The sequence below is a fragment of the Protopterus annectens genome, chromosome 4.part0 (genome assembly GCF_019279795.1).
Source record: "Protopterus annectens isolate FY-2018-M chromosome 4.part0, PAN1.0, whole genome shotgun sequence".
Lineage (NCBI taxonomy): Eukaryota > Metazoa > Chordata > Ceratodontiformes > Protopteridae > Protopterus > Protopterus annectens.
The window spans coordinates 847,518,377-847,546,040 of NC_056733.1; the positions used below are offsets into that span (position 1 = coordinate 847,518,377).

The 27,664-nt window shown below is 38.4% G+C and overlaps 1 protein-coding gene across 3 annotated transcripts in view; it reads left to right on the top strand.

Moving 5' to 3' along the window:
- Positions 1 to 27,664, top strand: part of TEX47 (testis expressed 47) — an 844,245-nt gene that overhangs the window by 719,311 nt on the left and 97,270 nt on the right. Inside the window, exon 7 of one of the 3 annotated variants that reach the window (XM_044068794.1) lies at positions 16,068 to 16,124. The exons of the other annotated variants lie outside the window; for them this stretch is intronic. Coding sequence (XP_043924729.1) covers positions 16,068 to 16,105 — 38 coding nt within the window. The 3' untranslated portion in view covers positions 16,106 to 16,124. The remainder of the gene's footprint in view (positions 1 to 16,067; positions 16,125 to 27,664) is intronic. 3 annotated transcript variants of the gene reach the window in all.

Below are 27,664 nucleotides of genomic sequence, written 5' to 3' on the forward strand. Positions count from 1 at the left end.
GAGGCTTCAGAGAGATCTCCTTAAAGAGTTGGGAGAGATTTTACAAGGTACATCCATTAAAGGATTCCCTGATAAGGTGTCTGCTCAGTTGTCCACCTTGAATTCCATTGTTAACTCCTCCATGAGGCTGATTTCTTATGCAGCCAACAGAGCGAGCAGGGCAGCGGGTTCAGGAGTGTCCCTTAGGAGACACTCCTGGATGCACTTGTGTAATTTTGTGGAGCCATTCAAGTCTACCTTTACCAATGCCCCCTTTGATGGTTCTTCATTGTTTGGACCTAAGGTAAAGGACACACCAGGTGCGAGCAAGAAGGAAAAACACTGTCTGCCGTGGGAGTATGTTTTACCGTCCCCTCTAGACCATACCCCAAAGATCAGAGAGGTGGTAAAATGTGGTTCAAGAAATCCCAGAGATTTTCCCTGGATACACAAGGTGACCCCTCCTTCAGAGGCAGAGGAGGAGGAGCAAATGGTAGACTTCACTGTAGAGGCAGGGGCAGACCGCAAAACCAGGGAGGCCATGATTCTTTTAGTGGCCATCCTTATCGGTGCTCCTGATGTGGGGCCCGGCTGTGCTTCTCTGGAGCCAGTCGGGGTCACATTTCTTTGTATCCAGAAGCCTGGCTAAGCATCACCCTAGACAAATGGGTACAAAGAATAACCACCAGAGGTTTCCATACCCTTTTCTCTTCCACCTCACATTCCCAAAATGATCCCACATGTTCCACCCAATCACAAGGAAAAAGTTGCTTGCAAATGGTCGTCCAAACCATTCTCTCAGACCAGATAGGATTCGGAACTTACTCCAGATTCTTTTTAGTGCCAAAACGTACAGGGGACTGGAGGCCCAACTTGGACCTCAGCAAACTAAATGAATCCATAAAGAAGGACAAGTTCTGGATGGAGACACTGCAGTCTATACTCCCTCTGTTAGGAAAAGACACTTGGATGTGCTTATTAGACCTCCAAGACACATACTACCATATAAAAATGGACAGAGCATCAAGGAGCCACTTACGCTTCTGGCTGGGGGTCAGTCACTACCAGTTTCGTGCTCTGCCCTTTGGTCTCACCACAGCCCCCAGGGTGTTTACCAAATGTATGGCAGTAGTGACAGCTCACCTGAGACGTCTAGGATTCCAAGTGTTTCCATACCTGGATGACTGGCTCCTGACTGCCTCCACCAGGTATCTACTCCTTCAAACCAGAGATTCCATTATCCAGCTTTGTACCCAGTTGGGGATTTCTGTAAATTAGGAAAAGTCTGCCTTATCACCCTTTCAGTTTGTGACTTTTATAGGCACAGAAATAGACACAGTCACCATGTTAGCTGGTCTTCCTGCAGAAAGAGCGCAGAACCTTATACAACAAGTTCTCTGTCTACTTCCCCTTCAAAAAGTCAGTCAAAGACAGTGCTAAAACTCTTAGGGACCATGGCTTCCACCATAATGCTAGTCCCTCTTGCCAGATTACATATGCAAATTCTTCAATGGCTTCTATCATCCCAGTGGTCCTTTCAACATCTGCCTCTATCCCACCCCACCCTTTTAACAGAGTCTTGCAAAAAGGATATCCGATGGTGGATCCAACCCGACCAACTAACGACAGCCACTCCATTCCTCTCTCACCAACCCATTGCTACTGTGACCATGGATGCCTCACAAATAGGGTGGGGGGGGGGCATTATCTAGGCAGGACTGTCCAAGGCACATGGCAATATCATGAGGCTCATCTGCATATCAATGTCCTACAGATGAGGTCGGTGCTTCTACCATTGCAAGCACTTCATGACCTTCTTCCTCTTGGGACGATAGCAATCCAGTCGGACAACATGTCTTTGGTGTGGTATCTCAACAAGCAAGGTGGAACCAGATCTTACCCCCTTTGTCAGGAGGCGATTCATATTTGGAAGTGGGTGATATCTTCAAAGCACTTTCTAGTGGCAATGCACATCCCAGGGACAATCAACGTGATAGCCGACAAACTCAGCCGGGCAATCTTGATGCCTCACTAGTGGTCTCTGAAGCAGGAAATAGCGGAACAGATCTTCCGCAAATGGGGATGACCTTGCTGCGATCTTTTCACCAGTCCGATCAACTCCAAATGCAGCAGCTACTTTTCCCTTATCCCCCCCCCGGGGAGTCACCGAGAGACGCACTTGTTCATGATTGGCCTCTGGGTCTCCTTTATGCTTTCCCCCCTTTCCTCTCATATCCAAGGTGATTCAGAAAGCAAAACTGCTGGGAAGCAAATTGATCCTCATCACTCCTTACTAGCCTCGTCAAATTTGGTTCCCCTTTCTTGGGCCTCACTTACTAGATGATCCATGGACTCTGGACCCAGTGCCAGATCTCTTGACACACGTCAGGTTCTTTTCACCCCAGCCTCCACACCCTCAACTTGACATCGTGACTGCTCCAGTTCCATCCCTAGTCAGGCTTCATGATTTTTCACCCACTGTGACCCACATTCTCACATCTTCTTATTAACCCTCCACTAGAAAGTTATACACTAGCAAATGGAGAAGGTTTTCTATCTGGGCTGCAGAAAGGAATGTTGACCCTTGCGTCGCATCCATTCCAGTGGTTTTAGAATTTTTGTCTGAATTTTTCCACCAGGGATCTGCTGCTGCCACAATTAGGGTTCAATTGGCAGTGATATCTAATTTTCATTTGGGTCAACATGAGTCTAACCTGATGTCACACAGATTGTGTAAAACTTTCCTTAAAGGTGCTACTTTGCTGAGACCTCTCTTTCAGGAACCGGTAGCTTCCTGGGATCTAAACTTCATCCTGTCCAAAATTGCTTCTTGCCCACTGTAGTTTCTGTCTTGGAAGACTTTGTTTCTAGTAGCCATCACATCTGCTAGACAAGTATCAGAGTTACAAGCACTGTCTATCAAGCCCCCTTATTTGATTTTCCACAAAGATAGAGTCTCTCTTCGCTCAAATCCACCTTTTATCCCTAAAGTATGCTCTCATAATAACTTGAATCAAACTATAGAGCTGCCCGTGTTTTTTCCTAATCATTCCAACACAGCAGAATACAGATTTCATCAATTGGAATGTTCACAGACAATTATGGTTCTATCTTCACAGGACTAAGGAACTCAGGAAGCCAGACCAATTGTTCGTAATTTTTTCCGACTCCAGATTAGGTCTCCAAGTCTCCAAAGTGACTCTGTCGAATTGGATTTCAAGCTGTATTTCCTTCATTTACTCTTCCAATGATAAGCCTTTACTGTTCAAGATTAAGGCTCATTCTACACAATCCCAATCTACATCTGCAGCCTTCCAAGCCAGTTCCAATTGACAATATTTGTGCAGCAGCAACATGGGCTACCCCTCACACTTTTATTACTCATTACAAATTGGACCTGACCTCCAGGGTTAGAGCCTCCTTTGATTCCATGGTACTCAAGAGTATTTTCCCATGAGCCACCCAAGAATAAGGTGTTAGGAATGCTGTCCCATATGTAAGAATGAAGGCAAGATAGGACTACAGAACATAAAGAAGTTATGTACCCACCATAACGTTCCATGTTTGTAGTCCATCTCACCCTTCATTCTTACGAACCCTCCCACCTACCCCCGTCCTGGAAAGATCTGGAGACAGTATAATTTTTCCATAACAGATGGAGATCTTTCATCATTGTTGTTCTTTTTGGATAGTCTTAGTTCTGTCTTTCTATAGTTTAGCAGAAATCAAGATCTGGGGATTGTACTGGTGCACTATGTGATACCTACCTAGCCATGAGCCAACTAGAAGACTTTGAGCTTTGTAATAGGCCGAGTCAGAGCCGAGGATCGGCTCCAAACCCATGTGTAAGAATGAAGAGCGAGATGGACTACAAACATGGAACATTATGGTGAGTACATAACTTCTTTTTTCTAATAATTACTTGCTGTTGGGATATAGCCAACTACTCGCCTTACAAAACGTAACCATACCAATGACATCTTCCACATTTATATGTCCCTCTTATTGTCCTGGAACCTATATCAGAATTCACAGATCTCTCCATGTAACTTATAAAATTTGTGCCCCTCTTAAAGACAAATTTAGGTTTGAACATCAACCTATTAATTATCTCACAACTATAAGTAAAATGTTTCCAGTCTCTTTCACATGTTACTCATATTGCCAAGTTATTCACACTATATGTAATAACATCACCTTATTAAACACATCAATACTTATAATCCTATTTTTATCAATCAAGGAACTATAACCACCAAGAAGTGGCACATATGTTCCTGTACTCCTTTTAAACATACTTCCTTACAGTTATTATTTACAAACTCATCTGGATAAACTCTTCTTTTAAATATGTAACACCCTCACTTACAAAAGTGTCAAAATTAGAAACCGTCCGGGCTAGTTACACCAATTTCCCTTTCACCAATGATGTTTTTGGTGCAGGGTGACAACTATTAAAATGCAATGTGAAAATTGAGTATGTTGGCTTATGATAACTGTTGAAGACAAACCTCTTGGTGCAATAAACCTTCATATTCTCAACATCTAAATAACATAAGTTTAGAATATTCCTATGTGAATCTAAAAAACTCAGAGGTGAAATTAATATAGTTGAAAAATCCTCACCTTTACCCTCAGTATCGGTCCAAAATATTCAAATAATATACTGGAATCTAAACTCCACAACTTGCAAAACTGAGAAATGATAACATACAGTCTCTCCCATTGTGCCTGACTACATTTGCAAAAAATGGGGCACAAACAGCTCCCTCAGCCACATCTGTTTTTTGAACAAAGTATAATCCTTCAAAATAATTAAAGTTATTGGTGATTGCAGTGTCTATTAAATCTATCAATAAATTAATATCTTGGATAGAGGGGCGGGGCGCATGTCACTGCAATCTGTTAAAAAAATCATATAACCATTCCAAACCTAATTGAAAGAAGTTATACTTATGTGCTTGCAAGATGGGCTCAAATACCAGGTATTCTTACAGATCTTAAACTTTTTACTAGGAAGCTGAATTTTAGCTTGTAGTTTTCTGACGATGGGAAATATCATCAAATTATTAATATGGTTTTACGATGTAGTAGTTTATTAATATGCCTTTCCATCCAGTAATTCCACTGTTTGAGAAAATATGTGAGCATGATATCAAATTGATTTTGTATAAGAAATTAATTTCTCCTTAGTTTAATTTATGTAAAAATGAATGGAACTTGCTATATAATATATGTGGTAACAGACATAATATTTATTTATTTATTTATATGTGGTAACAGGCATTTTAGATTTATGAAGCCTGGTAACAGGGCTGTTTTGGTGGTTATGAACCAAATTATGTTAGTAAGACACGTTCTTTACTCTATAATGAGTCTTATGAAGAAGCATCTAGAAATGAAATTCACATTGCATATTGTGAAATTGATAAAGTGTTATATGATGTTGATGCAGGTATGAATTCATGTGGCTGATTATACGTGTTTGAAGGTGGAAAAAGATTCATTCCTATGATATTTAGTATCCCTAAAGTTAAAAAAGATGCAATGGATCCCCCACTATGATTGATAGTAGATGCTGTCAGTTCCAAAATTCATCCAATTACCAAGTGTATTGATTATAAATTGAACAATACATCTGAATCACTCCCAAGTTTTTTAAATGACTCTTAGGATGTTTTAAAGAAATTAACTTGTATGTACAGAAGGTGTTAGGACTGATTTAGTACAGTCAGCCATGCATTTTATTTCCAGACAAGATAATTGACTATCAAACAATAAAATTAATTTTATAGATTCTCGAATTGTTCTTACCTTTCTTCCTTACAATGTTGAATTTGTTCTTTCAACAATGGAGTAGCTCCTAAATGTTATTAAAACGTCAATGTCTTTCTGCATTTTTAATTAATAATTTTACTATTAAGATCTGTTATTGCATTTCCTTCTCAAAATTTATATTCAATTTATTATACGTTTAAAACTCTCATGTGCGTAATATATTTACACTTAAGCAGCATGAACCATCTTTAACACCATTTATAATTAATTTTAATTTTAATTGTATATTAGATTTATAGCTGAGTGGTCTGAAAATAGTAGCAATACTTATCATGCTCATTAACTTTATTAATTTGAGATGTTGAAATTAAATAATCTAAGATCATGATTTGCTAGGTAAGAATAAAAATAATAGTATTGTTACAATGTGTGTATGTGTATAATTAGTCGTCAGATACAGATAGGCTATTTAGGAACATGTATCCTATTTCTTCCATCCAGCACTTATTCTCGCCTAATAAGTTATCTAAATTAATTTTGAAAATCAATAAGGAATTTCCTATTTGTAATTCAAGAGGTAACCAATTTCAAGTTGCAATAATATAATCCCTAAAACATGATATTTTGGATAATGGAACCCATCAGTAAGAGATAAGTCTACATTCTGGTATCTTGATAATTGCTATTCAGATTAATTTCTAACCTGTCTAGTTTCTTATCTAAAAAAAGTGTTTTAAATATGTAGAAAAAAATCACCACGCTGATAGTAAACTGAATATGAACACAAGTTGGGTTTTACAAAATATTCGGAACATTACATTTATGATGTTCCAAAATCTGTTTCATGAGGAAACTTTGAATTTATTTGAGATGTGCTACTAATTGAACTAAATGCCTATGAAAGCTAGCATGAAATTCAACTATATCTTTACCACAGCTATGAAGACAAGAAACAAGATGCCTTCATGTCATGTCTTGAGGAAACAGAGAACGTATGGTATAAATGTCGGAATAGTTTCTTTTAGTAACTTTTTTACATTAGCTAAAAAGCCAAGTTTATGGTGCACAATGCCTAAATGCCTTTAAGTTGTTGTTCATTCTAAAATACGCTCATTACTTATGAGTGTTGTTTCCTTTTCTCCAGAATGTAAAACAGAACATTTTAATATTAAAGGTGAAGCCTCTGTTGAATTATTTCATGTTATCTAAGAGAGGGACATGTGGCTACAGTTGACAGATCCTGTACAGTTTATCTAAATACTTTTTAATGTGCCTTGATCACATGTAGATATAATTATAGTGCCCATTTGCAATTATCCACAAATTTCAATTTACGATCTACAAAGTGCAATAACAGATTGCACACAAAGAGCTTAAAATGGATCCCTGAGGATCTTGTGATTAATTTGTCTTAACTCAGAAAGATTTCAATGCATTTTAACATGAAACAACCTGTTAACTCAACATTTTGAAAATCAAAACCTTATAAATTGACTTGCAGTCATTTAAGACCTCCTAGCATACCCATATGCAGTACTGTGTCAAAAAATTTAGAGAAGTCTGAATATATTATATCAAGTTAGAGTCCCTCTGACAGAGCATCCTTAATATTAGACTAAAAGTTTGAAAGGTAGGATCTAGAGCTGATCAAGTCATGCTGGAAAATACCTAGTTTTAGGTAAACAGCTGATGGAAAAAATTTTAAATTGTCATGTTCAAAGCATTTCCCATTGACTTATGTAATGGATATTGGGTAGTAGTTAGAAAAATGATGCTTGTCTCTTCTTTTAATGATTGGTATTGACTGTTTCCAGTAAAAGAGGACATAAATCTGATTTAGAGATTCCAGAAATAAATAGACCAAAACTGAAAATATTTTATTAACTACACTCGTAATAAAAGTCCTGGAATATCAACAGCTCTGCTGGCATAGACTGAGAAAGCCCTGGCTATGACCAAACCACCTGAGTCTGATTATTAACTTAAGCCTCTGCTGAAGCTTGTAATGGAAAGAGAATAATAATAATGTGCTGCTGCTGTCTCTTCTTTTCGAGGGGTGTGGATGTGTGGGAGTGTAAGCCTGGGGTGCACATTCCTGTGGAAGAATCTCTTGTAAGGAGTGGGGACCACACAAGAAATGGTAGCTTAAAGGGCAGCAGGGATGTCTTGAGGGAGTTATATCATTTATAAAAATCAGTGACATGCTCTTGGAGATGTCTGTTTCAAGTAATCATTTAACATTACTGAGCGTGTGCTATGGGGTTTAAGCATAAGCCAAAAAATACACTTACCCATGTGGATGATGGCATCACTCTTTGCTGGCTCAACTGTCACTTCCAGAGAAATAATGGGTGATAAGGCTCCTGCCCAAATTGGAATGAACTGGCCAATTGAGCAGGAGGGAGGGAAGCTTCAGGGTCACATGGGAAGGCACTGCAATACATAAATGAATTAATTAATTAATTAATCAATTAATAAAAATCTTGGAATATAATTCTGACCTGATTTACAAGATGTTCATCATTAGATTACTGCTGCAGTAATGATGACATATGGGATATATACAGGCAAGAATACAGTATATCCAGTCAGTCTACAAAAGTTTTAGCACCATCGACACTTACCACACATCTGACCTACAACCTATGCTGAGAGCATATGCTGGTAACTAAGGAACATACCGGCATGAAAATCCTTAGAACTTTCTAGCTGCCCATCTATGAAAGAAGATGTAAATCATGGTCTGTCAGTATTAAGACCGGTTCTGGCTACAATCATAGAAGATGTAAATCATGGTCTGTCAGTATTAAGACCTGTTCTGGCTACAATCATAGAAGATGTAAATCATGGTCTGTCAGTATTAAGACCTGTTCTGGCTACAATCATAGAAGATGTAAATCATGGTCTGTCAGTAGTAAGACCTGTTCTAGCTACAATCATTGTGGGCAGCAAGGTACCCTGTTTGGAAACACTCCTCTTTTCTTTCTTTTTGCTTTGAGTTTGAAGCAGATGATACTTTGTTTTCAAATTCACCTCATGAGGAAATTTCTTTTGGTGATATTATCCATGAAATTATGCTGCACTTTAACTGGGAGGGCAAACAGGTTTTTGAATTACAAATATATATATATATATATATATATATATATATATATATATATATATATATATATATATTCTAACCAATTGCACATGGAAATTCCAAAACCCTCTACTACCCCTCCCGTTTTTGAATTTTTGAAGATACCTTTTTATTTGCTTCCCTGGCTCCAGATTTCCATCAACCATGCCAAAGACACAACAAAAATCCTTCCTCTGACCCAGCAGTAATTTCTGCAGTTTGAGACAGAGCTTCTAAACTTTCCTCTTCTAATGTCTTACCAAATGACAAGGGTAGCAGGGTCATTTATTGCTATAAAAAGGTTTATACCTCTGTAAACTTGTCTTTCCATAGCATTAATTGCCAGATCTATATAATTAGATATATGTTTTAAATTTTTGACAATATGTCTAAACTGATCTTAAGCTTTCTTGACTGACACTGTAAATGTTTTGCAAAATATGCTTTGTTCTTTCACTTAAGTTGCAAGACATTCTTCTAAAGTGTGGTTGTGATACTACTGTACCTCCCCTAGAGCAGATGATACAGGATTAGTCCTAAGGAAATATACCTGGCTTTGCTTTCAATCTTTACCTGATGATGTTAAGGCCAAATCACTGGATGCTGCTTTGAACAAGGGTGACTTGCTTTAACCCTCTTCTGGTGAAATATTCAAAAAAGTAGAGGAAAAGGAAGCAACTTTTTCTTTCTCATATTCCTAAGTTCCAGAAGAACTATCCTGCTAAGAGACTTGGAAAATAAAAAAAACACTCCAACTATAGCCAAAGACCTGACTCCCAAGTGTAGTGACAAAATTTAATTCCACTGGTTAAAATAAAAATCACGCAATGCAGGTAAAATGTTGTAGAATAAAATACATCCAAAACACAAACCACAGTCAAGCGCTTTTGTCAAGTAAGACTTCAGCAGAACTGTGTATGAATGCAGAAGTATGTCTTGATAAAGGACACTCCCCCAATCAGAACTTCCAATTAATTGTTGAAAACATTTAGCAACACTATACCCACCCTAAAGAAAATGATTTGTTTTTATTTATTGTTAACCAGGAAAGTCCACTGGGCTGAAATGAGCCCATTCAAGCAAACACTGTGAAAAATGAAAATGAATTAATATAAAGAACAAACAGGGTGAACATAATGCATTATACCGATATATTAAATTAAACTCTGACCATACTTTTCTGTTTGGTATTCTGGAAGTGGTCGTTAAGGACTTTGTGGGGATGATTGGAAAAATAGAATAGACAAGGCTGAAATGAGGTGCCAACTACATTTGAATGCCACTGTTACCCCAGATATTAATGATAATATCTCAATTAAACCAGAATTAAAACTCAGGGCAACACAGCTATAAAACAAGCCTGCCTAAAAGGAGACTATTTTGTTTTTTAAGAACTAACTTTGTTATAAACTGTTTGTTCTTTATATTAATTAATTTTCATTTTTCAAAGTATTTGCCTTGAATTTTCTTTAGGGTGGGTATAGTGTTGCTAAATTTAATGAAACACTTAGCACCTCAGCATGCACAGCCTTCCAAGAGTAAAAACACTACAAAACACTCTTTACTTAAATACAACATATTGCACAAGATAATTGATCAGTTAAGCATACAATTTAAATTTAAATCACATACTTCCAATTGCATTCTTTGTTGAGTCCCTGAGGCTCCAAAGTACCATACTTTAAAATCAGCAGAGTTTCTTATTTTAAGAGTTTGTTTTTTAAAGACACACATTCACCTATGCCAACTTGTAATTTTTCTAAGACACAACCCCTAAGAAAATCAGGGTTAGAGTTGTGTGCTGTCAAAAAATGACTCCCAAGGGGACTCTATAATTTTTTATTTTTTATGTCCCTAATATGTTCCTGCAACTGGACCCTAAAACTCCTAAAACTTCTTACATCCACATCTCAACACATACACTAATCCCTCCGTATTACAACTATATTCATGCCTAGCTGTAAACTTGATGCCATTAATATAGGGAAAAGAGATTACTACATATTGACAGATGGAACAACCATAAGATGAAACAGTGCCTTTATTTATGCTTAAGCTCTGACTGACATTAACATCTGTTAAAACAACATTGGTTATGTACCAGAATGTCAGACACATTCCTAGCTCTTTTATATGCAATACTCACAAAATCAGGTAGTATAGAGTTCAACATTTTATCCCTTAGCAGCATAGGCCACGAGATATGTGCTTTTTTAACTATCTCCTCAGTTATAACATTATAAGTTGTCACTAAGAAAACTTTCTTCTGGTCTCCATTGTTCACAGCTGCATTGGTAGACTGATTTTCACCAATACAAACATTATATTTTCCACTTGCACGGACATAATGAGAATCTCCCTGAGAGTTAACAGAATACATCATGTCTATAATTTTTTTTAGCTTCCCTGATCAGCTGGGCATCATAACCTCTTTTAATAAACATTTTTTCTGCTTCAGCTATCTCTAAATCAAAACTCATAACAAAGCTACATAGCCTATGAATTCGTAAGAATTCATTATAGGGCAGTACCTTGACCAAATGTTTGGGGTGACAACTATTCCCATATAAAAATACATTTCTATTTACAAATTTCCTATGGAGACTAGTAGTAAATCCATTTAGGCTTATATCCAAAAAATTCACTTGTGGGTCAATCTACATACCATCAAAGCTTAAGCCCATAATATTAGCTTGTAAGTCATTAACAAACCCAAGGGCCTCTGTCTGGCTTCCTTGACGTAAAAAAAAGATCATCAATAAATCTAAAATATAAAATAACCTTAGATCTGAAAAAATCATTTCTGTAAATAAAGTCATCTTCATGTTTAGCCATGACTAAATTGGCATACATGGGGTCGAAAGTCACCCCCATGGCAGTGCACTGTAACTTCTGGAAAATGTCTCCACTGAACATAAAAAAATAGTTTTTTAAACAAACCATAACTAAATCTATCAGAAAATAAGACATAGGAGAGTCCCCCAAAAAATGTAACAAGGCCTGTGTCCCTATTTCATGCCTAATATTAGTATATAGACTTTTGACATCCAAAGAGAGCCAAAACATGTTCATATTCCAAACTTTACCCTTTATTTTGTTCAAAAAGTCCTGGCTGTCCCTGATATAGGAGGTTGTACTCATAACATATTTCTTAAGATGTTCATGTAACAACACACTTATATTCTTCAAAAAATACCTCTGTGCAGATACTATAGGTTGGCCACTAAGGTTAGTTAAACCTTTGTTTGTTTTAGGTAAGCAGTAAAAAACTGCCATTGAGCAGTTTTCCACTCCAAACTTCCTTTCCACATTCTTAGAGGTGAAAGACCCCAGCCTAAGGCCTTTGTCTAACAAAAGTTGGTACTGCTTAATAGCATCAAAGTAATCAGAAACATCACATTTTCTATAAATTTCCACATTATTAAATGTCTATAACACATCTCTAAGTATTGTGTGAAGTGCATTATTACTATCTGGTTGCCCTTGTCAGATGGTTTAACCACCCATCTTCTATCATTACCAAATTCCAATTCATTGCTGCTTAGCTAAATTAAAACATGTTAGACTTATTCTCTATACAGGACCAGTACATTTTTTCAACCTCAAAATTAAGAGTAGCAAAAAATCCTTGCAAGGTATTATTTAGAAAAGGTGGAATAAAAGAGCTTTTAACAGAGATAACATCAGTATTCAGTTGGTAATAGGCATTAAAATCATCCTCAAACAAATCTTCCTGAGATGGCAAGCAGGAATAAAAAGAATCCTCATCACTACTTTCATAACAGTCATTAAACACAGCCCCTCCCTCTTGTTTAAAGTAGTACATTAAATGCAGTTTCTACTAAAAGAAAAGATTTCACTTTTAAGTACATGTAATCTCAATAAGGCAGTTGGTATAAATTTGAGACCAAGACATAATACAGACATAACCACATCTGAAATTTCATATTTGGACAAATTTAACACGTAAAGTATCACAAATTACATTAATACCAACGTTGTTTCTTGCTGTACTGTCCCTTCTTGTGATAGTTCTTTTGCTGGCCCCATTCACTGCGGCCCCGTTTTCTGTTGTTAAAGTCAGTTCTAATAGAACTGGAACTCTGAAAACAGTTCTGCAGGTCTTTCAGATTTTGTGCTTTAGGCAAAGCTGGAAACTGTTCCACATTCCCCTCAGCTGCAGCACTCAAACCTCCCTCTTCAGAAGCAGCAAAAGAAACTGAGGAAGAAGCGGAAACATGTTTGCCCCCTGACATCATTACTGCCATTGTTACTTCTGCGTCTAGATGACAAAGATCTGTTATTTATTCTTTTCCAAAAAACGCTTTATCAAGACTGTAATCCTTAATGTCTCTGTTACTTTTATGGCTTTTACGCCCTATTAGTAATTCTTCAAAGTCCACAAGTCTGCCATTAATTTCTTCCAGCGTACTAGTCAGTTTAACATGTTAAAAGTTTATCAAGTTCAACACTCACCATTCTGATTTCTTCTTTTAGCCTTCACTTCTTTAACTCATCCCTCTCAGTTAGGATGCATATCCATTCTGGAGCACTGGTGAGCTGCCTGTACCCATCTTTTTTGAAAGGCCATATCCTCAGCATTCCCCTCCTCAAAGGGGGTTGTAGGTGCTTTGTATGCTCGCAGACCTCTCGGGGTAATATTCAGCTGTACATACTGCTCAAGCCAAAGAATATTAATATGTGTACTAGCCTCCTTCTGCAACAGATTCTCCAACTTCTCCCTCAGATTTACAGCCTCTGCTGATAAAGCAGTCACAGTAGATGAGCCCAGAGTTTGAAAAGGGTTCAGAAGACGACGTTCTCTTTCCCCCATAAAGCACTCCCAAGCAGTAGCCATGGCCGAACCCTGAACAGCCGCTTCAAGAGTAGCTGAATTACCAGTCCAAGGCACATTAAAAGTACCAACTGCTTCTAAATTTCTAGAACCTCTCTCATTTAGTTGTAAAACAAACTGCTGAATATTCCTTTGACTGCCATCAATAGTATTATCCCTAAAGGGACGTGACACATTATTTGCAGGATCAGTGACCATACAAATAGCAAATACAACTAAAAAAACAAAACAATAAAATAATAAAATACCACCAAGACCACTGATCCAAGACATAAGCAAATTTAATGAAACACAGTGCCTCGGCTTACACAGCCTTCCAAGAGTAAAAACACTACAAAATGCTGTTTACGTATGTACAGCATATGGCACAAAACAATTAATCATACAATTCAAATCACATACTTCCAATTACATTCTTTGTTGAGTCCCTGAGGCTCCAAAGTACCATACTTTAAAATCAACAGTTTCTTTTTTTAAGAGTTTGTTTTTTAAAGACACACATTCACCTATGCCAACTTGCAATTTTTCCAAGACACAACCCCTAAGAGAATCAGGGTTGTAGCTAGCTCTTTTCCCTATATTAATGCATCAGGTTTACAGCTAGGCATGAATACAGTTGTAATACAGAGGGGTTAGTGTATGTGTTGAGATGTGGATGTAAGAAGTTTTACATAGGGGAAACTTACAGGAGTTGTAGTGTCCGGTTGCAGAAACATATTAGGGACATAAAAAAATAAATAAATAAATAACATAAAATAAAAAATTAGAGAGGCCCATTGGGAGTCATTTTTTGATAGCACACAACTCTAACCCTGATTCTCTTAGGGGTTCTATTTTGGAAAAATTGCAAGTTGGCATAGGTGAATGTGTGTCTTTAAAAAACAAACTCTTAAAAATAGAAACTCTGCTAATTTTAAAGTATGGTACTTTGGAGCCTCAGGGACTCAACAAAGAATGTAATTGGAAGTATGTGATTTGAATTGTATGCGCAATTGATTAATTGTTTTGGGCAATATACTGTATATAAGTAAACAGTATTTTGTACTGTTTTTACTCTTGAAAGTCTGTGTAAGCTGAGGCGCTAAGTGTTTTATTAAGTTCGCTTACTTCTTTGATCGGTGGTCTTGGTGGTATTTTATTATTTTATTTTTTTTGTTTTTTTAAGTTGTATTTGCTATAGTGTTGCTAAATGTTTTCAACAATTAATTGGAAGTTCTGATTGGGGGAGTGTCCTTTATTAAGACATACTTTTGCATTCATACACAGTTCTGATGAAGTCTTGCTTGATGAAAGCACTTGACTGTGGGTTATGTTTTGGATGTATTTTATTCTACAACTTTTTACCTGTATTGTGAGATTTTTATTTTAACCATTGGAATTATATTTTGTCACTACACTTGGAGAGTCTGGTCTTTGGCTACAGCTGGAGTGTTTTCTTTTTATTTTCCAAGTGTTTTTCCTAAACACTCTGACACCAGAACGTTGTTATCCTGCTAAGAGAAGCTACCTTTTCCACAGAACCAAAACATCTTCTCATCAGAAAACATCTATATCCCCACTGTGTGAGTGTACATACTATATTTGTTTGTTTGCCCCTGCTCTATGCTGTTCTCCCTATATCCCATCCATATCCTTCCCTTCTTTTGTAAAGGTTACAAAAGGACCTCTAAAAATACAACAAAAAATGCCCTTCCTTCCTTCCTGTACCTTTCATGCGTTATGGTTACCCTTGCAATGTTCCCCCTGCTCATTGTTTTCCCCTTTTTTATTTCCCTATCTACACATTTCTTCCTCATTTATATGATGAGCAGGATAGGCACTTTGCTGTGTGAGCCTGCAGTGGGCTGGCTGATGATTGCTTTGCTGACATTTCTTTGCTAAACCACCATGAAGTGCAGTATGTGGGGACCACTCAACGACTCAGCGACACTAATCCACCTACACTGTGACATCTGTCATATAAGTCATACACCCTGTGCTAGTACAAATCCAGCCAGTTAAAAGTCACTGCAGTTCTCTTTAATTATGGGGTCTTTACTCATATTGGCAGTGCATTCAATGACCAGTACATGTCTGATTAGCTCTGTGGCTCTTTGCAGAACACTTCTGCATCGGTGTCTCTCACTGATCTATACTTATGGTGAGTACACAGAACTGTACTTTTTATGTTCTCAGTAGAAGAAATGACCTCTATTAGCATACATGTTTGTCTCTGCTTGTGGAATTTACTTTGCCAGTATTTCTTTAGTGCCAGAAATGACTTACTTCTAAATTGCTTGGTTAAATCTCCAAGTACTGCTCTGATTACAGTTTGTGTGTTTTGATTGATTAAAGGACATACCTTTGGGAGCACCTGTACAGAAACAGTTTAAGTTCCTTTCACAGAAGAAGGTATTGTGCAACAACTTTGAGCTTAACATGCATGCCTGTCAACCTGCACGGATTGCCTTTGCCATTGTACTTGCTGATGTCACCAACTTTCACATGGTTATTACTAAAGCATGTCACAACAGCATTACAGTCCTGCATGAAAAGGAACTTCATGTGCATGTATTGTTCCTGGAGCCTATGGACATCTGTGGAAATTTATGTTGCAGTGTCATGATCTTGTTGGTAACGGGTAAATCATGACTTGTTTAAACAGAGTTCAAGGAAAATGTTTCCCTGATGCCAGCTTGCTGAAATGCTATCAGTAAAACCAGCTTCTTTACCACAAGAACATGGCAGTTCCTAGGTGTTATTTTTCTTCAAGGCATCAAGGTCTTGAAGTAGAAATAATGTGCTGAAATATTGATGGGGACTGTCTTCTAAGTAAATGTATTTGCATTTTTAATGCTGAGAGGATTTTAACTGGGAATGCTGCTTTGGCAAGTTAGCATTATAGATTTTGTCTTATTAAATAGTAATTCATTCATCTGAGGATGTGTGCTATAACTGGGAAATATATTTTTGGAAACAAAATAATACTTCTCAAAACTGTAGAAGAGATGATGAGATATACACCTTATGACTGTTTTTCTCCCAAGGGTGCCACATAGGTTCATAGGTAAGTACTAGGCTATCTGCCCATGGGCATTTATAAGCCTAGCCACAGAGTGATGGCTTTCGCCTCCCCATTAGATTAGTAACCTGGGCCTCTGTCAACAGGGCTCCTGAAGTGATCCCAGGGTAGAACTTATGATTACCCATCCACTCATCAAGATTTCTCTTGAAGAAGGTCAGAGAGGAGCTCTGTCGAATATGGATTGGGATTCTATTCCAGAGTGAGGGGAGTTGCTGGGACAGGAATCTATCCTTCCAGCATGTCCTGTTTATTGTTGTACATAGGTTCAAGTTGCTAGAATGAGTGGCTCTGAGGGATCTCGTTTTTTTGAGGTGAAGCATGTCCATTAGTTCAGGGTTTGACATGGCCCTATAGGTCAGGCATAGGTCACTTCTGAGCAGACGGTAAGCGACTGAGAAGAGCTGGAGCTTTTTTAGTCGTGCTTCATAGGGTAATTGTTTAAGGCCCTTAATACTCTTAGTGAGGTACTTCTGTGGTCTTTCTAGTTGCTGCAGGTGTCTAGTGAGGTACATCCCAAATGGGGCATTGTACTCTATTATGGGCCTAATGAGTGAGGAGTAAAAGGGCACAATCACCTCCTTGGATTTGGATGAGAAACCCTTTGTGATCAGGTGTGCCACTTAGAAGGATTTCCTGACCGTTTTCGCTATGTGGTTATCAAAGGAGAGCATGCTATCTACTTGGGTACCCAGGTCCCTAATTACTTCTTCTGTACTTAGTGGATTCCCATCTATGTGGTAGTTTGTAGGTACTTTGTTTTTCCCAAATGGGATTACTATGCATTTTTTGGCATTTAGCTTGAGGCTGTGACTTTGACACCAGGTGTTTGTCTCTGTGAGTCCCTTTTGCAGGATTTCTGTGTCAGCTGGAGAGTCAATTATTGCACCCAATTTACAGTCATCTGCAAAATTGGTTAGCCACAGTCCCTCTGCCTTTGCCTGTACTTCAGAGAAATATATACCGAACAGGAGGGGTCCCAGGACTGAGCCCTGCGGGACTCTGCTTGTGACTGGTTTAGAGTCAGACATAGTGCCTGCCACTCTTACCATGTGGGTTCTGTCTGAGAGCCAATTGGCAACCCATCACATGACATGGGGGTTGATATTTAAGCTGGTGAGTTTGTCTATAATTCCTGAGTGTGGGATGGTGTTGAACACCTTAGCAAGGTCCAGATATGCTGTGTGGACCACCTTCCCTTCATCTATGGCCTTGGTGACTGTTTTGAAGAAGTCGACCAAGTTCAGGAGGCAAGATCTGCCTTTAACAAAGCCGAACTGGGTGGGGTCCAGTGTCTGGAGGTTCCCGATGTCCCTGTTAATGAGCTCCATGATAATGTGTTCCATGGCTTTGCAGACCAAGCTAGTCAAGCTTATAGGGCGATAGTTCCCAGGGTCAGTTGTGGCACCACCTTTGTGGAGTGGCACGACTGTTGCTGTATGCCATTCTTTGGGTACATAGCCTGTAGAGAGGCTGAGTTTGAATAGTGATTTGAGATGGGGGTTAGTTCATTTTGAAGCTCGTGTAAGACACAACCTGGGATAGCATCTGGTCCCATTGATGCTGTGTTTTTGGCCTTTGCAAGGGCTGTCTTTACTTGTGTGTCTGAGATATCTGGAGTGCCACATTCTTCTGGATGGCTGCTAGCCCCTTTGGTGGAGAGGGGGGGTGAAGTTTGCACTGAACTTGTCAGCCAGGATGTTGGCAATGTCGGTTGGTTCAGTGTATTTATGGTCATTATGCACTAGCTCGGAACATATCTGAGAGTTTGCCCCTAGACTCTTGACATAGTTAAAGAAGGCCTTGTGGTTATCCTTAGAGTCATTGGCTATTTTTCTTTCGAAGTTGGCCTTGCATGATTTAATGAGGGAGTGCAGTTTTTTACTGATGTTAATCAGAGATGCCTTCTTATTTTGGGATGTTGTTCTATCTTGCAGGAGTTTCCTCCTTCTGTTGTAAAATTTATTTATGGCCGGGGTCCACCAGACTGTCTTCCTCTTTTATGAGGAGTTGGTCTTGGTTTTACTTGGGATGGCTCAGTCCTTGCATTCTTGAAGGTGCTCATAGAATGCACTTGTAAAGGATTCTGCCGATGGGTCATCATTTTCCATTTGATTGGGAGCTTTGAAACTTCCCACCTCGGTCTTGAGGAGTGTGAAGTTGGCTTTAGAGAAGTTTTTTGCCTTGATTTCCTTGACTGGGGGGGGGGGGGTCAGGATGTGGATGTCCAGTGTGATTAGTTTGTAATTTCATCTTACCAATGATGAGTTCACCTCAGGTGTGGAACATAGGTTCCCCATGTTGGTGATGACCAGGTCCAGTATGTTGTCACCTCTTGTGGAAGTGATGACCAGCTGTTCATGGGCGTTTGAGTTTATAAACTCAAGGAAGCATTGGGCTAGGGCGTTTGAGCTTGAGTAGTTTTCCCAGTCAATGTTTGGATAGTTGAAGTCACCCAGTAGCATGGTGTTGGGTAGAATCTTCATACTTTCTAATGTTCTCAGGAATGCTGCGTGAGGGTCCTGAGACAAGGTGGGAGATCTGTAGCAAGCTATAAATTGAGCAGTCAATTTACCCACTGTCAGTTGCACTTGGATGGTCTCAGATTCCGCATGCTGTGCTACTAACCTGGAGGTGTGGGTGTTATTGATGAATATGGACACACACCCTCCTTTTGTGTTCCGGTCCTGGTTTTGGGACCTAAAGGTATGGTAGGAGTTATATCCTGGTAGTGCTGGGGTGCTCTCTGGAGCCTTGAACCAGGTTTCTGTCACTGCACATACATCGATTTCTTCCATACTAAGGAGAGCCTTGAGTGCGTGCATTTTGAGGTTTAGACTTCTGGCGTTGAGCAGCATTACCCTCAGTTTTTGTTTATTATTGTTGTTTATGGAGGAGGGTTTGTCTTTTGAGCCTTGCCTAAAAAAGGCAGTATTGGGGCAGCAAGAGTCTTCACCAGTATTCGAAAGCCCAGGGGCGACAGGTGCAAGCCGTCTCTGGCGAAGCAGCGTGGCTTGTCAAGCATGTCGTCCCAGGCTGACAAGTACTGGATCCCTTTTGAATGACACCAGTAGTTTAACCAATTGTTAAAACTGATAATTTTTTCTTCGTATGCTGGCATCATTTTGGGTGAGGGCAGGATACTACTCAGAGTCAGAGTCATACCAGCCTGGGATACATGGTCAGAGTGCTCCTCCTTGTCTCTTTTCATGTAGTCCAGGGAGGTACGTCTCGGGTCATTTACGCCAACAAGTACAATGACAGAGTCATATTTGTACTTGTTGTGGAGTGACCTGAGTGCATGTGTTATGTTTCCTTAAATTGTACATATTTAGCCCTTCTTTGTACCAGAAAACATGCCCAATTACTTAAGTAAAACAGAGCAGCATTGCAGCACAAGAACATAGTTTGTGTTAAAGTTAATGTGTGTATTGGGTATGGGTAGAAATGTTACAAGTGCTGAAAACCCCTTTGCTGTACAGTTGTTATTGCTGTATACTGTTTCACATTATAAGGCTATAGGGAACCCTGATTTACATTGTGTAGGCTTCGGACACAGGCCAGCCACAAGTGGTAATGCTGCTGCAAAAAAGGCCCTTAATGTGATCTCAGAAACCAGTGATTCAGAAGCACATTAACTGCAATGAGGAGAAGCTTCATTATTGACAGTTTACAAGTTTGCTCAATGGTTACCTCAAATGCCAGCCAGCACTCTGCAGCAGCAATCACTCGCTGCACCTAATGCATCACATTGGCACAGGCACCCTGTCATTCACTCCCCCCACACACACATACATGCTCATTCAAACACACACACACACACACACACACACACACTCACACACACACACACACACACACACACACACACACATATATACACATGCATACACATACACACACACGCACGCACACACACACACACACACACACACACACACATATGCATACACTCACTAGAACATCAGGCAGCTCCCCCAATTTGACCCACGCACACATTCACCCATTCACCCATAAACCCACACACTTACTTTGCCTATCTCATAACTAACCCACCCCCTCAATACTACTATCACCCAGGCAGACCCCACCTATCCCCTAATCAACCCCCTAATGTATTCACTCAGGCAGATACACACACACACACACACACACACACACACACACACACACACACACACACACACCCCTGAGACCAGTCATACCTCTGCATACACTTACACACACAGCTACACCCACACATATACACATGCGTACACACCTCAACACTACCTGTCACATAAGTCTCCATCACTTAATTCTAATTTAATCTCACCCATTGTAAGTAGTGTTTGAGTGTGATCGTTTTGCTGTGCTAATTAACTCACGTACTGCAGGCTTTTCTGGGGAGAGCACATGACTGATTTTCATATGTCTCTCTCCCACTTTCACAGAATGCCTCATTTACATTTGCAGTAGGTCAGACAGATGGCCCACCATGGTGCTGCACCTCATCGAGGTAAAGTACTGCAGTAGGGCTGTCTCTGATTTGGAAATGGCTACAGCCAGCAGTAAAGAAGGCTTAGCACCGGTAGTAACATTTGTAAATCCCAAGGTTGTCTTTGATTAATTTCTTCTGAGTGCTTTAGTGTCCTGTACATGTAAATTTAGTAAGCAGAGCCCACTAGGTAATCCTAAAAGAGGGATATATTGTAGTTTATGGCTAAAGTTTCATTTTCTTTGGCCTTGTCAGAAAATTATTTTATTCACAATAAGTGGAGTTTACCTGAAAAATCAATTTGTATGACAATCTAAATATTCCTTGAAGATTTCCACAGATGGTAACACTGCATTTGTCCTGGCTCCTGTATTAATATAGTGAAATAGTAAACTTTTGAAAATGCTTTTCTATATTTTAACCACTCATTTCAACATACCATCCTTCATTATTCATTTGCTGTGATTATGTTCACTGAAACTAGTATATCCACGTTTTTACATTGATATTAATACAATTATTGTAAAATCGTTTTTATTAGATTTTATAGTTACTGCTAAGAGTGAGGAAATCACAGCTGTGGTACCTGCCATTAGGACTTCAAGTGAAAGTGTCCTGTTTGCTCTGGTCACTCAGTCTACTGGTATTATTATTCCTCCCAACCTGCAGTCTGGGTACATAGTATACCCCACTGTCCACTGTCCAGTTCTTATATAAATACATATTCACTGACGTGCACACATATACACATAGATACATAAACCCGAGAATTCAGAAATAGTGTTTACAAGTCAACACTATTTATATTGTGCACATGAGTAGCCCCAAAGTTTAGTACACATGCATATATTCAGGCCATTGTGCACGAACAGTTCCTTGTTGTGACCACAATACAGACCAGCCAGATTATGGTAGACCATCTCACAGCCAGATTAAAATATGGACAGTTCAGGTAAACACTGATCATGCATGGGCACCTCTGGTAGTTGTTACGAGTCTGCGCACACAGATAGGAAAATTCAACTGACAATTTTATTGATGTAAATTACAGCACAAAATATATATATATATATATATATATATATATATATATATATATATATATATAAATATATATATATATATATATGTGTGTGTGTATATATATATATATATATAGATATATAGATATATATATATATATATATATATGTGTGTATATATGTATGTATATATATATATATATATATATATATATATATATATATGTATATATATATATATATATATATATATATATGTGTGTGTTTATATATATACATATATATATATATATATATATATATATATATATATATATATATATATATATATATATATATATATATATATATATATATATATATATATATATATATGTATATATATATGTGTGTGTATATATATATATGTATATATGTATATATATATATGTGTGTGTATATATATATATATATATGTATATATGTATGTATATATATATATATATATGTATATATATATATGTGTGTGTATATATATATATATATATATATATTATATAAATGCAGAGAAAATGGTGTATGATCAGCACAGTGTCGGTGATGGCAAAGGGTACAGTGTACAGATTCATCAATCCTGACATCAGAATTTGATTAATGTAGCTGTACTGTAATGTGAATGTCATTAAAAAGGGAAACGTGAAACCCTGAGGGGAGTTCTTCCATTAACTCATCCACTTGTGTTATCTCCTTGGTTCCTTGACAGGGTACAAAACAAACCGAATAAGTTATAAACTAAAAAACAACGTTTTTGCGTTGGATTGGTGTGCCGGGAGACCTCTGTTGTTCCTTGACAGGGTACACCACAGAAGCAGTCTTACTGAAGGTATCATAAAACACACACTTCAGGGGAGTGTAACACATATGTAGACTGATATCAGGAAAAGAAGATAGACCTCAAGGAATTTAAGTCCATGTCTTCTTAGTGCTATTTTCTGTTCTAGTGCATTGGCAAGGGGAGCCATAGAAACACTCTTACCAAAGGTGTTCTAAAACACTCTAAAACACACATTTCAGTAACAATGTAATGCATTTTTAGACTGCAAACAAAACAATATACAACCCCCAGAGGATTAGTACTCTATCCACTGCATTGACATGAAGCAATTAAACTAAAAGCATTAGCTTTAGCGTATTTCAGGTTTACATTGTGGTGTGCGATGGTTCTCATTTGCATGACTGATGGCACTATCCATACACATGACATAGACTGGACTTCATTTTTGCAACAGGATGAGAAGTACCATTTCTCACTGGTTATATATGGACATCAGCATTGCTCTGTGTGACTTGTGATGCAGTGTATGAACAGAGAAAGATGATTTTGGTTTATAAGCCCATTGTGAGCACTTGGGTTGTGTGTTTGTTTATTTTTTGACCAGATTAAAGGTTGGAAATGGGAATATAGGGCATATATGAGAAGGGAAAGCAAGCAGAGTAGAACACTAGGTGAACAAGTAAGGCTTGAGTGGGATGAAGGGGTGATAGGATCGTACCGCTCAACTTGCCTAGCAGAAACATGGTTAAAACCTGTAAGGCAAGACAATGAAATCATCCCACCAGGATACAATATCCTGAGAATAGATCACAAAACTAAAAAGGGAGGAGGGTAGCAATATTATATAAAGCAGATCTGCAAGTTATATTATTAGATGTGCAACCACCTTCTATTAATAACAGTGAAATCCTCATTTCTAAACTCCAGATCAACACCTGTAAATCCATCTATATCATATGCTCCTGCCTCCCTCCTGGTAACAATATAAACACCCTAGAAAATATACTTATCTAGCTTTCAACTAACTTCCCACAATAAACCATTGTCCTGGGTGACTTTAATATTGACTGGAACACCTGCATCTCAGCCAAGCAGACTACCCATGTAAACTATTATGTTTTTTCCCAAACTATTATCTCCCCCACCAGGATACATAAACCTAACAATAAAGAAACCACTCTAGACTGGATACTAATAGTCACCCCATCTCATATGAAGCTGGCTTCCTGATGATGTCAGTGGCCACTCCCTGACCTACATAATCAGGCAAAAGAGCAATACTCACAAACCATCCTTATATAAAACCATTTGATCCAACAAAAACTTTAACCCTATTAACTTCCAAACTGAACTGAAAGTATGTGACTGGCCAGCCTTAGACACCTCCAATTAGATAAAGCAGTATCCTACTTTAATGCCAAATTCTTAGAAATCCTGGACTATCATGCCCCTTCCCGCTCAATCAGAAATAGGACTAAAACTGCTCCATGGCTAACAAAAGAGACAAGGCACAACATTCTACTAAGAAATAAAATATAGGCCAAATGGCGAGCAACAAAAAACCCAGCTGATCATCTAATATTTAGACAGTTGAGAAATGCTACCAGAAAATCAATACTTTTAGATAAAAAAAAACTTTTACCACAACAACCAGCAAACCCACCAACATAAACCTCAAAAGTTCTGGGCAGGTATAAATAGACTCCTACACCCAGGTCAACCCAAACTCCCACCCCAACAGGCTCCACCCATGAGAGTCCCAAGCATATTGCTAATGCCTTTAATGCCTTCTTTACTGAGGCAGTCCAATCTCTAGCTAATTCATTACCTCCTGTTAGCACAAGCTTGTCATCCTCCTTGACTAGTTTACCTCCCTCATTTCCTTTACAACCAGTCCCAACATAACTCATCTGCACTCTTCTTCAAAAACTTAAACCTTGTACCCCCCTCAGGTGACCTTCTACCAGCAGAATATCTACAGATAGCTGAAGCAGTAGTAGCCTTTCCTATTTCCATCCTAATAAATAGAACCATCACTGAAGGAACCATCCCATCTATCTGGAAAATCTTCCACATTATCCCACTGCATAAGGGTGGCAACTCAACTGAACTCTCAAACTACCACCCAATAGCTTTATTCTCCAGTTTAGCAAAAATAATGGAGAAATGTATCCACTGGCAACTACTAGACCACTTACTACAAAATAACTTACAAGCTAACTGTCAGCATGGCTTCAGGCCTTTCCACAGTACCACCACAGCCCTCTTATACTTTTTCAACTGCATTAACAATAACCAAAACAATACTCTATCCTCAGCACTCTTTATCGACCTATCAAAAGCCTTTGATATGGTTAACCATCATGAATATACTTAAGTCTCTCTCACTAGATACACAGGCTTTACAATGGTTTAAATCCTACCTAGAAAACAAGGAACAGGTCGTGCTTTGGGAGAATAATCTATCCTCTTACCTGCCTATTACCCTAGGCGTCCCTCAAGGTTCAATCTTGGGCCCTCTCCTTTTCTCGATTTTTATCAATGATCTTAATCTAATAATTCCTCAAGCTAAATGTATCCAATATGTTGACAACTCCACACTAATATGCTCAGCTACCTCTGCACCTGAACTCCAGTCCCTTACCCAAACAGTGCTTAACATAGTAGAAAGCTGATTCTTACAACATAGCCACCTCCTGAACCCTAAAAAGACTAGACTACTACTCGTCACTCCCACACAAAAGTCCTCCCCATTTGACTTCACAGTTATATCCAACAATGGCATTGTCATATCTCCTGACCCAACCAGCAAGCTCTTAGGGGTAACAATAGACCATAATCTTAACTTTGACACACATATTAACACAACAATAAAATGTTAACAGAAAACTAGGCTCCCTCTACAGGATTAAAGCCTTCCTTACTCTGACAGCTAGAACAACTATTGCCCATACCCATCTAATCTCTACCCTCCTCTACACCTCTCCCATTTATACCAACCTATCAAAAAACAACCTTAACAAACTAGCTACTTCCTACAACAACATTGCCAGATTTGCTACTGGTTCCTTATTTAGAACTCACCGCTGTCAAAACCTAAAGCAACTAGGTTGGCTGGAACTACATAATCAACTTCAGTTTCACCAACTTATTATTGCCCACAAGATCCTCTATCTTCCTAAAAGTACTCCAGTACTTACTAGCCTTCTAACCCCCCCTACAGTAATTTCACAACCCTTCGCTCAGCCAATAAAGTACTAGTATCTACAGTCAAATCCAAAAATAAGGCTGGGGATTCACTGTTCTCCAACACCGTGGGTAAATCCTGGAACCTGCTTCCCAGGGAATTCTCATCTCTCTCCTCAGTGCAACTGTTCAAAAAGCAACTTAGAGAATACCTTAAAAACCACTGGTTATGCCCTTGTAGTAACCCAAACTAATAATACCCTCCACTATGTCCGAACTCTGCCTATCTAACCATTTCCTATTTAAACCAACTCTTTCAATGGCCTCAGAGAGTAGATCCAGTTAAGCCAACTAAAGTCTTTAACAACTTACTCTTATATAGGACCACAATAGAGTATGAACTAGTATAGTAAACATTTTACTGTATGAACATGTTTTCACCTATATATACCTGTAAAGAACTTGTTTCCCTTTCTTCTTATTATATGCTACTTTAAAGTTGCTATGCTGCTATATAATCAATTGGATTCTGCACTGTAAAATACTGCTGTACCTGAAGTTGCTATTATTTGTTAGTGTGTTTTCATTTCTCTTTCTTATTATGTGCAACTTTAAAATTGCTATGCTGCTATATAACAATTGTATTCTTCACCTTAAATTAGTACTGTACCTGAAGTTGCTAATATTTTTATATATGTGTACATGAAGTTGCTAATATTTTTGTTTGTGAAGCTTATCTCCCCGGGCCTCTACTGAAAATGGACATATTTCAGCCCGGTCAACAAATGTAAAATAAAATAAATAAATAAATAAAACTTCTTAGCTGTAGAATCCTGGACAAATACAAAAATACTTGCAATTACTTAATGACTTCAGTCCTCAATGATTTGAAAGAAAAGTACACATTTTATGATGAACAAATCAAAAAATATGAGCCAATCAGGTATATATTAGTAAAATATCTGGAAAGTTGATGGCTAGGAATCTTTTTGTAGAACAGGTGCCCTTTTACCTGTTAAGTAAAGAGAAGAGAAAGTTGGGGATAGAAGTCTGGCAGGTAAAAGGTGGGTAAGAGAGGGAGGTTAGGTAGAAAGGAAAGACTGATAGACATGACTGAGAGGGTGTGAGGTAACACAATGAGGGAGGGGAACACAATGGTGAATGATATATCAGACAAACAGAGGGAAGACAATGGTGTGAGGAGGATTGTGTAACATATAAGGAGTGGACAATGAAACAAAAAGGAGGGGAACAACAGATTAGGGATAGGATTTGGGGTTTGCAGATGCAGTCTCTGTCAGCTTAGACCCAGTGGGAGATTAGTAGCCACCCAGTGGAGCCATCGCAACTGGGTTCTTCCTAAGAAGATGG